General features: G+C 40.6%; 1 protein-coding gene across 15 annotated transcripts; it reads left to right on the top strand.

The window, feature by feature from the left end:
• Positions 1 to 1486: 1486 nt before the first annotated feature.
• Positions 1487 to 9049, top strand: LOC103649936 (small G protein signaling modulator 1). Of its 15 annotated transcripts, none has more exons than XR_004857105.1 (12): positions 1487 to 2019; positions 2113 to 2441; positions 3963 to 4061; positions 4424 to 4527; positions 5572 to 6329; positions 6415 to 6537; positions 6617 to 6705; positions 6804 to 7004; positions 7546 to 7953; positions 8047 to 8130; positions 8283 to 8451; positions 8587 to 9049. XR_004857105.1 is itself a non-coding variant. In XM_035966181.1 (11 exons), exons 2-11 carry the CDS (start codon positions 2277 to 2279, stop codon positions 8287 to 8289), a joined length of 2043 nt encoding a protein of 680 aa, XP_035822074.1. In that variant the 5' UTR covers positions 1679 to 2023; positions 2113 to 2276; the 3' UTR covers positions 8290 to 9049. The 15 variants fall into 15 exon arrangements, 5 of the variants coding, with proteins under 5 accessions (XP_035822074.1, XP_035822072.1, XP_035822071.1 ...); XR_004857106.1 differs by having other exon boundaries at positions 1679 to 2023; positions 2113 to 2435; XR_004857112.1 differs by having other exon boundaries at positions 1679 to 2023; positions 2113 to 2435; positions 7546 to 7966.
• The last annotated feature ends 1740 nt before the right edge of the window (positions 9050 to 10789 follow it).

Here is a 10789-nt window from a genome sequence, read left to right as displayed (position 1 = left end):
GCATAATAAGAATTGAGCGGTAGACAATTGCAAAGTATATATGATTGGACCGATCTTAGTGAAAGTGTCATTCTCTACTATATAAAACATTATATGTAACACCAGTTTTTATGTTTGACGTCCACTGTTATTGTGCCCCCTGCATTTGAATGATAAAAAGATAAAATTATATATAAATAAAGATTCGAACCATAATTTTTAGCTCCAAACTTATCCACACTTACCTAGCTAACACAACACATATTTCTTTGAATTTTATATACTATACTTAAGCATAAATAAAAAACATAGCAACGTACAAATACTTTGCTAATACTCCTATAAAGCACTAGTTTCCACATGCCACCATTGTCGTGCATCATCAAATGACGTGGGTTGTTACCTACTAGATTTCACTTGAAAACACTTAAGCCTAACCCGATAAAAAAGTCACACACAACACAACGCAACACAACACAACACTCCTATATAGTATCACTTTGCTAGCTGAAGAAGGATGAGCGGTTAATCGAGTTATAAAAAGGGGCACGTGATTTTTTTTCAACTCATATCTTCTCGCCTGTTACACTATACATTGGTATGCCGTCGCAATATACATGTATTGTACTAGTGGACATTAAATAGATTGACAGTTCATAAAAATAGCAATTCACAACAATATTAATAAAAGACGGAAGATAAGAGTTTTATAGAGAACGAAAAGGAAGACATAATGATTCTCAACCGTTGGAAGAGCAGATGAAACCCGCACCGAGGCACTTCTTTTGTGCCATGATTCAATGCAGGTTATAGATACTTCTCGCACATACCATGTTTGTTCGTCGATATAGAATTTTAAATATAATATATGTCTATATATATGATAAACATAATTTTGTCATTTTGACCATGTTCTAATATGATAATATGTAGACTAACATAACTTATATACTTTATATTTAACCACAAAACCTCAAAAGAACCTAAAGCTCTAGGGCCATACTAAAGTCGCATCAATTGGTCATAAAGAATATCCTAAATTTAGCTAAATTTAGGAGTATGCCCTCCTCAATTGAATAGTAAGTGATGACCCATGCAATTTACTTGTCATTAAACCAACCTTTAGGTCTAGTTTGGGTACTCTATTAATAAAAGGGATTAGAGTGGATTCAGATGTATTGTGGGAGTTTTTGATCTATTAGGGATTTATACACTCTTCGATCCTTCAAAACCACTTCAATACTAGAGTACCCAAACTAGCCCTTAAGGTGTTGTTTTCCCCTTAATTTTTTTATACTCTAAACTATGAATTAAAAAGAAAACCAATATCAATATGTACACACCATTTCAGACTATAACAAATATATGTGAAAAATATATTTTAAAAGGTATTAGAAATATAGTGCATTGTGTAGAGGGATGAATTTAGAGGGAAGCTGCGGGAGCTTTAGGAGGACTGAATTTGAGAGGATGATATAAAATTTAGAGACCGACATAGAGAAATCGTTGCGGATAGTAGTTCCTAACTATCTGTCGCGTCTTTTTCAAAAAGAAAAAAAAACTCCCAACGACAGCGAGAAGTGAACCACGCGCTCGGACCAGCCAGACGGCCAGACCAATCTGGCCGAACCGTACCATGGGTGCTGTGTGGATCTGTTCATGACATAAACCCCCCTACACCCACTAACCTCTGCACCATTGTTATGCCGTGGACATAGGGACAAAACCGGAATTCTGCGAGTCCGAGGGGGACTCGACTCGACTCGACACGAGGGTTTTCCTCTCCGTCTTCTCTCTCTTGCCCCTCCCCGCGATTCTATTCTACGCCGCTATAATCAGTCGTGCGGCGTCGTCGGCGACCTTGCCGCCTGCGGCGCGGACCACGCGGTTATTATACAGCTAACCGGGGCTTTGAGCTACAGCCTTCTCTTGTGGGGAGGCATCCCCGTCCTCTACTTCGTCGCTGCCCTCTGCTGCGCCTGGACTGGCGTGGAGTGGAGATCCATCCACCCGCACTTGCCACGATCTCTTCCTTCTCGTGTCGGTAACCGCCCCTCGAGGTTGCTTGGACGGATTGCACTAGGGACTGGCTTTCTCGCAACCTAATCTAAATCTTCTTCTCTCACCATTCAGAGTTGGTTGCGGATTTGCTTACTTTGGTGCGCCGCCCGGCAATCCAAACAATCCTGCTTGGGTTCGATTCGCTTCGCCTTCGTCTTCAGCGCTCAAGATCAGTTTAGCCGAGGTGCCGGGCGCGGTTTGGCTGTCCGGAGGCTTTTAGAGTTACTGGAACCCCGATGCCCCAAGTGAAGTCCAGCTACGATGGCGCCGGCGGGGACTACATTAAGTGGATGTGCGGCGCCGGCGGCCGCCCGGGCGGCGCCATGGCCAGCCTCCACCGCGGGGTGGGCTCCCTTGTTCGTGACATCAGCGACCCCTGCCTCAATCCCTCCCCAGTTAAGGTTGCTATTGACCCTTATAGTAAATTAGTTCTGCTGTTTAGTAGTAGTACTATATACTATGGATTGCTTGATAGGTATCAATACTCCATGCCGGTGACAATGCCAATGTATCTGTTGCTCCCTTGTCAGTGACATTGGCTGACACCCCCAACCGGTGCCACTACACCGCTTGTAAGCCTTGTGTGATGATCATTCTCGGCAAGGAATGTATTGGTCACATTCCTTTAATGACATGGCACTAATCACATCTTGCATAGTGATAGCTCATTGTTACTATTTGGTAATCAGTGCGCATGGTATAGATGGTGCCTAGAGTAGCAGGGTTTAGACTATCTCCAGCAACGTCCCCTAAATTCTATCCCCTAAAGGAATATTCTCTGTCCTATACAGCACGCTCTAAAAGATTCTATTCTCTATATCTTTTTCATCTCCAACAACGTCCCCTAAATTCGGTCCTCTATATCTATAGTGTACCGGATTTTATAATACACATTATTTTTACATGTCACTTATAAAAAATTAATTAACTTATGTTGCGAAATAAAAATACTTCTTACAATACATTTTCATTTTATATACAAATTACTCATCGATCATATTATTTACAAAAAAATGTATTATGTATTTCCTATCATACGCACGGAAACAAAAAATCATTCATGTGATCCAAGAATTAATTAGAGACTAATTAATTTTTAAAACCGACTACAACCAAGCAATAGCAGACAAATTTGCATGGCATCTGCACGGCATCTGACAAGCGCAGGAGAAAAAGTAGAGAGAGGAAGAGGCTGGACTGCATGTGAGAGCAGGATAGCGGATGAACAAGTACGCTCTGGCTTTAGCGCTCGTCAAAGTCGTCCGCTATTTTACAGTTCCATTTACAGGTTGCTGCTGGAGCCGATAGCGGACGTCTCATCCTCTAAATTTAGAGTACAGGACTATTTAGGGTTCGTTGCTGGAGACAGCCTTACAACCTTCTTTTTATCGTTGAGTTCATACTTGTATTGCCTATATTTAGTATTTTTCCATGACACTATTGAGACATCATGCCTTGTTTACAATAGCATTTGTGCTGCTTATAGAATCACTGATCACTTACAACATTTATTGCGGCATAAGATACCTCGCAGGGTAAAATCATTCCTAAATTTGAATTGCTATTTAGGATGTTATAGATGTTCTCCCATTCATCTGTAACCCCAAATAGAGTGTTGTGGGATCAATGATGCACTCGCTTCATCCCTTTATTATAATTCATATTTTAATATGAATTGCAATTTTTAAGGAGGGCACATCTTGAACACTACTAATCTGGAACCAGAAAGCTGAGGATGACAATAGTATCCATCATCCAATTAAATTATAATCTAGGTGAACTATAAACCATAATAAAAGAATGGTCACATCAATTTGGCTACAGGAGTACATGAAACTATTAGCAAGTATCAACACATGTCACATCATTTAACTTCTCTCCTTCACTATTGACAATGTTTTCTTCTATCCGCAACCGTGCAGGGAAACAGAATGCTGAAACCAGAAAGATGGCACGCGTGTTTTGACAGTGACGGGAAGGCTATATGTTTCCGTAAAGCCCTTAAGTTCATTGTCTTAGGAGTGAGTTAACTATATACTTTATTTCAGGAACTTACCTTTTCATATTCTTTTTGTTGTTTCGTCCTTCAAGCTTTAGATTCACATACTAGTATCAGTTCTTTTGTAGCTAAGGTCATTTTTTGCTTTCTCTGGGCCATTGGGTCAACTCAAAACTAATTTAATTGCACTAATCTGGATTTAAAGGCAAGTAAATGGGGATATGGGATAGAATTGAAGTATTGAACTAATAAATTGACTCAAATCTACCCATTGGTGTTGCCACTTGCATCAGTGTTTTTTTTTGTTATCAACAGAATGCTGAATTATGAAAAATGCATGAAAATGGCCATGTAATAAGTTCTATCTCTATTGATGATGTGCAGGGTGTGGATCCTTCTATTCGAGCGGAAGTTTGGGAATTTCTTATTGGCTGCTACACCTTAAGTACTACAGCGGAATATAGGGGAAAACTAAGAGCTGCTCGAAGGTTTGAAGTTTTCTCTTTTGTCTTCTCGTAATATGATGTTTACATTTTATTTTCTAAAAAAGAATCTTGTGGTAGGCATCAGTTTGGTTACTTTTATATTGGTAAATAAACTGCTGTAACAAAAAAATCCTAGCCTTCTTATTTTTATGTTCACCTATATATGAAACATAAGCTTTAGTGCCAAATTAGTGTTCACCTTACATTTACAGCTACTGCAGAACATAGGAAACTGTAGTAAAAAATGATGTCTCACCATCCTTGTGTGGTCTCTGGATTAAGTATTGACCCTTTGAGGCCTTGTTCAGTTACACCAATCTAGCTCTGGATTAGCATGGATTGGAATTAAATCCATGTCACAATCCATGCCCCAAAATAATCGAAGCCTACACAATTTTTTATTTGGTGAAACCCATCATGGATTATAACTCAAGGGTTTGGGAGTTTTTTTAAACTATGGAAGGCATTGATCCTATCCATAGCTCATTAGGTATGGAACAAATCAATGAAGATATTGCACAAGTTTATATTAGAATCCATGGATCAAAATAATAACTAGCTCTGGGAGATACATGGATTAAATGATGGATTTAATCCCACCATAGGATTGAGTGTGAGGTATGGATTCACCCAATCCAGACCCAGATTAAATCCATGGTGGGATTTCCTCCTTTGTAACCGAACAAGGCCTGAACTAGTTTCCAAGATACTCTCATTTTGCTCATATTTCTCCTTCCATTTTCCTTAATACACCTCCTATGCACACTCTTTAGGGGATAAATTGGATTTTGTCAATCCACTCAACTTTTTTTTGACTTCTCTGACCCATTTGATGTAACTATCACAACTCTATTTTATTCATATTCTTTGCTATTGTGATATTGTCCTAATGTTTTTGGAACACCTCCCTTTCTCTCGTCCCCACTTTTGATTAGCAGTATTGATTTTAACCTTGGAGACCAGTGTTTTCCTTTGTGGTTCTACACCTGTGTGCATTATTGGAAATCTTGAAGGCTCTAACATTGTGCTTCTTTCCTTTCTATTTAGGGAGAAATATCGTTATTTAATTAAGCAATGCCAGAGCATGCATACAAGCATTGGTACAGGTGAGCTTGCATATGCTGTTGGATCAAAGCTGATGGATGTCAGGACCTTGCCCAAAGAAACTGAAGGTGGAGAAGTCAGCACAAGTCAGCAAGCTGAACATGAAGTGCCTTGCAGTTTAGCAGAAAATTCGAATTTGATTTATGGTTCTGGTTGCACAACGCGGCCCCATAAAAGGAAAATTTGTAGTAAATCAGCTGAAACAGTTGGTTTCAATCAACATAATGATAACTCTAGAGGTTCTGGAGATTGTGATGTCATTGGTGAACCAAGGTATGACAGTGATGCCTTCATCGATTTTCCTTCCCTAACTGGTACAAACTTGGTCGCAAATGGTGACGGGGATAGCAATGGAGTTGAAGAAAATCCTTGCAATTTCTTGGTCTCTGAACATAGAGTAAGGCCCCATGATGAACACATGCACAGCTTCCAGATCAATAATAACATAGATCTCATAATAGAGTCAAATACATTCTCCAATGATATATTTCGACCTAGCAGTAGTGACTCAGCCATCTTTCACTCAGATGCGTACAAGCATGATAGATGGTTAGACGATACTGGCTATAGTGAAGAAATTATAGATTCCTTGAGGATATCTGATGCACCAGAATCAGATTTAGTTGATGGAATGAAATCAAATGGTTCAATAGCTGACAAAGATAGAGTCTCTGAATGGCTTTGGACACTGCATCGAATTGGTATGTTTATATTCTTAATTCACACAATTGCAGTGGTCTCTTGTGATTGTATTCTAGTTAGGGATAAAAAAAACTTTTGATGCAGTGGTTGATGTGGTGAGAACAGATAGCCACCTTGATTTCTATGGAGAATCAAGGAATATGGCTAGAATGTCTGATATACTTGCTGTTTATGCATGGGTTGATCCTTCCACTGGATACTGTCAAGGTTTGCATATTTCGAGGAGCCTTATTTTGTACTATTATTTGATTATTCTTGATGTATCTAAAATTCTAAGTAATTATAGGTATGAGTGATCTGCTGTCACCTTTTGTTGTCATATATGAGGATGATGCAGATGCCTTTTGGTGCTTTGAGATGCTACTGAGAAGGATGGTAATTTGCCTCTGACATAAATTACAGTACAATGTCCATTTATTTGGCATTTACATTAATAATCATGATGAATAATGTAAATCTCTGCTGCTCCTCAGCGTGAAAATTTCCAGATGGAGGGACCAACAGGAGTTATGAAGCAATTGCAAGCATTGTGGAAGATAATGGAACTGACAGATGCTGAATTATTTGAACATTTTTCGGCAATTGGTGCTGAAAGCCTTCATTTTGCTTTTCGGATGCTGCTAGTCCTTTTTCGTCGAGAGCTGTCCTTTGAGGAATCACTTATCATGTGGGAGGTCTGGCTCTTCAAGATACTCGTCTTATTTTGGACATTTTGTAGTGAACTACTGCACTAGTTGTTGCGTTAAGTTAACATGAGTGTTCTTTGAAACAGGCAGGTGAAATTTGGTGAATCTTTAATTGTAGTTTTGTACTTAAAATCTTCAAGATGCCTAAATAGTTCAAAAGAAGATATATAGCTTTGTAGCAATATAGCTACGGTAATTTACTTGAACTGTATAACGTGGAGATATTGTATGAGACCATGTGATGTTTGGTACCAGATATAGCCACAATGAAATGGCTTTTTAAAATGGTTGTTTTATTTTGATGATTATATTATTGAATCAAGAAGGGTAGACCTCGTGCAGTGGTGAGAGCTGTCTCACTGAGCCACCATGTCGCGGGTTCGAAGCAGCCTCTCCGCATCTGCGGGAAAGGCTTGCCTCGGCTTATCCTTTTTCCAGAACCTACTCATGTGGGAGCCTCAGGGTCTGTCCCTTTTTGTATTATTGAATCAGAATCTTGTTATGTTTGACAAATGGTGTTCTTGTTCAGATGATGTGGGCTGCTGATTTTGATGAAGAAGCAGTCAGGCATTTAGAAGAGAACTGCCTAGAACCATTGCTAGTAGATCTGAGCAATGGCTTATCATCTGAAGTCAAAGAAGTGCATCGGATCAACAGTTCCACAAGAAGAAAACCCAGAACCAGGAAATGCCATAGTAGAAATGGTGAAATCTGTGGAGCTTGCCACCCTGGAATGAAATCTAGTACAAGAAATCATCTCTGTGGCTTGTCCGGTGCTACAATATGGGCAAGACCTCAGCAGATGCCACATCCAAGTGCAAGTGTGCTAGCAAAGGGTGGAGATTATGAACTTCCTATATTCTGTGTGGCGGCTATCTTGATAATTAACCGCCAGAAGATAATAAGAGGGACTCACTCAATAGATGATGCGATCAAGGCAAGTTCAAGTGGTAATTTATTCCATTTTATTTTAATCATTGCATCTATGTAATGGTAGTTATAGTTATTTATTTTCATGTTTTTTTCTTAGATGTTCAATGATAATGTGCTCAAAATAAATGTAAAAAGATGTGTACGCTTGGCAATCAAGCTAAGGAAGAAGTACTTGTACAAGGTAATTATTTTTTTTAATACACACACACACACACACACACACACACACACACATTTAGTAGTTTTTCATTCGTTTAGTTCTTTCTTCTAAACATCTGCACTGTCCACTTTAAGGTGGTTTCTGAGTGTTCTACCTTTATGTTTGAAGCACAGTCATTGAAAGGTGGCTCTAGTGATGATAAAGAAAGCTGAAGAACCTGCACTTCCCTTGTAGAAAAAACTAGATATTTCTCCATCATGCATTGCTATCTAGGTGTGCTGGATCAGTATTGACCTGAAGTATGGTACATGTCCAAGATCCGGCATTATTCAGGATTGCAAGGTATGTTGTGCATCTTCTGACATTGTGCGTCAATTTGCTGGCAGACTGGGCTGGGCACGCAATGGTTCTGTTGTACATCTTATAGGTGGGAATATATAGCAGATGGTTGACGTATCTGTGGTTGCCTTGTTTCAGGCAATCTGTACATATTATACTTGAAAACAACAGATGAAGCTGTGGAATTAAAGAAAAGAAATCAAGTCCACTGAATGGTTGTATTTCTGGTGGTGTCATTGTTTTTTTATTCCCATTTGGCAGGGTATCATGTCCTCAATTACTGTATTTATGATATCGAGGGTTTGACGGTAGAGTGGCTTGTGCATGGCATGCCTACCACGCCTATAAAAGAATGAAAAGTGAAAGTGTCTAGGCGTCTAGCTCCTAGTTGAGTTTTGGTGATTAATAGTAATATAAGATTATTGAATTATAATGACTAAAGTGTGTTCGTAGAAAGAATGAGTTAGGTCACGATAATATAGATTGATTGGCTTATATGGTCTTTGTGCCTCTAATCAATTGTTGGATTTTAACGGTTGAACGGAAAGGTTAAGTATTTGCTAGTTTCTAGTGTCAATGGAGTTATTTGATATTTGTAGTAGTGATATGACTTTTATATAAAGGGATATGACCTTTATATTTGTAGTAGTGATATGATCTTTGGTAGTTCTATAAAGGGACGCGTGCACGAGTAACTTGATCAGTATAGTTAGAAGGGATTGAGATCCTTTGCAGTCAAATGCATAGGCTTTTAGGTGGGCCGACGACGAGCCATTGGCAATTTTGCCATTATCATTTGTGGGCTTCGCCAGTATGCCATCGGACCCACAAATCATAGACACAGACGGTCCCACTAGTCATAGACACGGGATGGCATAATAACAGACAGCCAAAATTGAGAGTGGCAAAATAGCAAATTTCTCGCCGACGAGGGTGCCAGGACACACCTGCAGTCACGATAGCCCTTTGCTGCAGTGACTGCAGAGGATTCGATCGTAGTTAAAAATAATGTACACTTGTGGTAACTAGTGTTAGGTAAACCCATGAGAAAAATGAAATAAAAATAAAGATCAACTCGAAGATTGATGGAAACAAATGAGTCGGTGGTACTATAGTAGCATCATATGAGTTCGGCGCGTATTGGATATGGGGCATCAGGTAGGGGAATGGCTTAATGAGAATAGGTGAAAGCACTAATGTGCATTGGACATGGTGTATCGGACAGGCCAGCCAGAGAGCTTGTAGATAAGTTCTTAGACTCATTAAACATGTTTGGTGGACCATTAGGTATGGTATTAGATAGGATACCCAATGAGGTTGTAAATTACGTGAGAGATAAAGTACTTACCGGACACTAGACATGGTACTAGACATGGTATTGAATAGTGTACTTCGACTAGCTCAACAAGAATCTCTAAAGGATTATGTACCCTAAATTTAGAGGATAAGGTCGTCCTATATTTCCTCCAGCAGCGTCCTGTAAACGGTCTTCTAAATTTATTTAGAGGACGTTGCTGGATCTTCTATATATAGAGTTTATTTAAACGGTTCTCTATCCATTTGAATACTTTAAACAACCGGTTTAGCAAAACTAAAATATGTGCAGTACATTTGAGAGTATGACAAATACGTATTGTCGGCGTTTCGACCCCGGGGGGTCCCTGGACCGACGAGTAAATTTGTCGCTGCGTGTCCCAGCCCAGATGGGTTGGCGCGAGATGGAACACAAGGGAGAAACGCGGCTCGTATTATCTCGCACTAGAGGGGTGTGCTCGTAGTAGGGGTTACAAGCGTTCGCAAGAGAGAGAGAGAGAGAGCCTATTCGTTAGCTCGTTCTCCCGCGTGACCCTCCCGCATGAAGGCCCTGGACCTCCCTTTTATAGATGCAAGGAGAGGGTCCAGATGTACAATGGGGGGTGTAGCTAGGCGCTAACGTGTCTGGCAGGGAAGTGCCTGAGCCCTGTGTACATGCCAACGTGGCTGTCAGAGAAGTGCTTGAGCCCTGCGTATGCGATAACGTGGCCGTCGGAGAAGTGCCTGAGCCCTGTAGAAGCACAGCTGGCGGTGCTGCTGGGATCCTGCAGACGTCTCCTTGCTTCCGTAGGGGGCTGAGAACCACCGTCGTCATGGACACACGCGGGGAGCCATCATTACTTGTTACCGGGGCGAGCCAGATGGGACGCCGGTTTTGTTCCCCCGTAGCCTGAGCTAGCTAGGGGTAGGGTAATGATGTATCCCCCGTGGCGCGGTCGGTCCAAGCCCAAGGTCGGGCGAGGCGGAGACTTCTCCTGAGGCCGAGGCCGGGGTCGGGCGAGGACGCGATTCCTCCCGAGGCCGAGGT

Source organism: Zea mays, chromosome 3 (assembly GCF_902167145.1).
Source record: "Zea mays cultivar B73 chromosome 3, Zm-B73-REFERENCE-NAM-5.0, whole genome shotgun sequence".
Taxonomy (NCBI): domain Eukaryota; kingdom Viridiplantae; phylum Streptophyta; class Magnoliopsida; order Poales; family Poaceae; genus Zea; species Zea mays.
The sequence above is the reverse complement of the archived record's forward strand: the minus strand, read 5'-3'. Positions and strand labels throughout refer to the sequence as shown.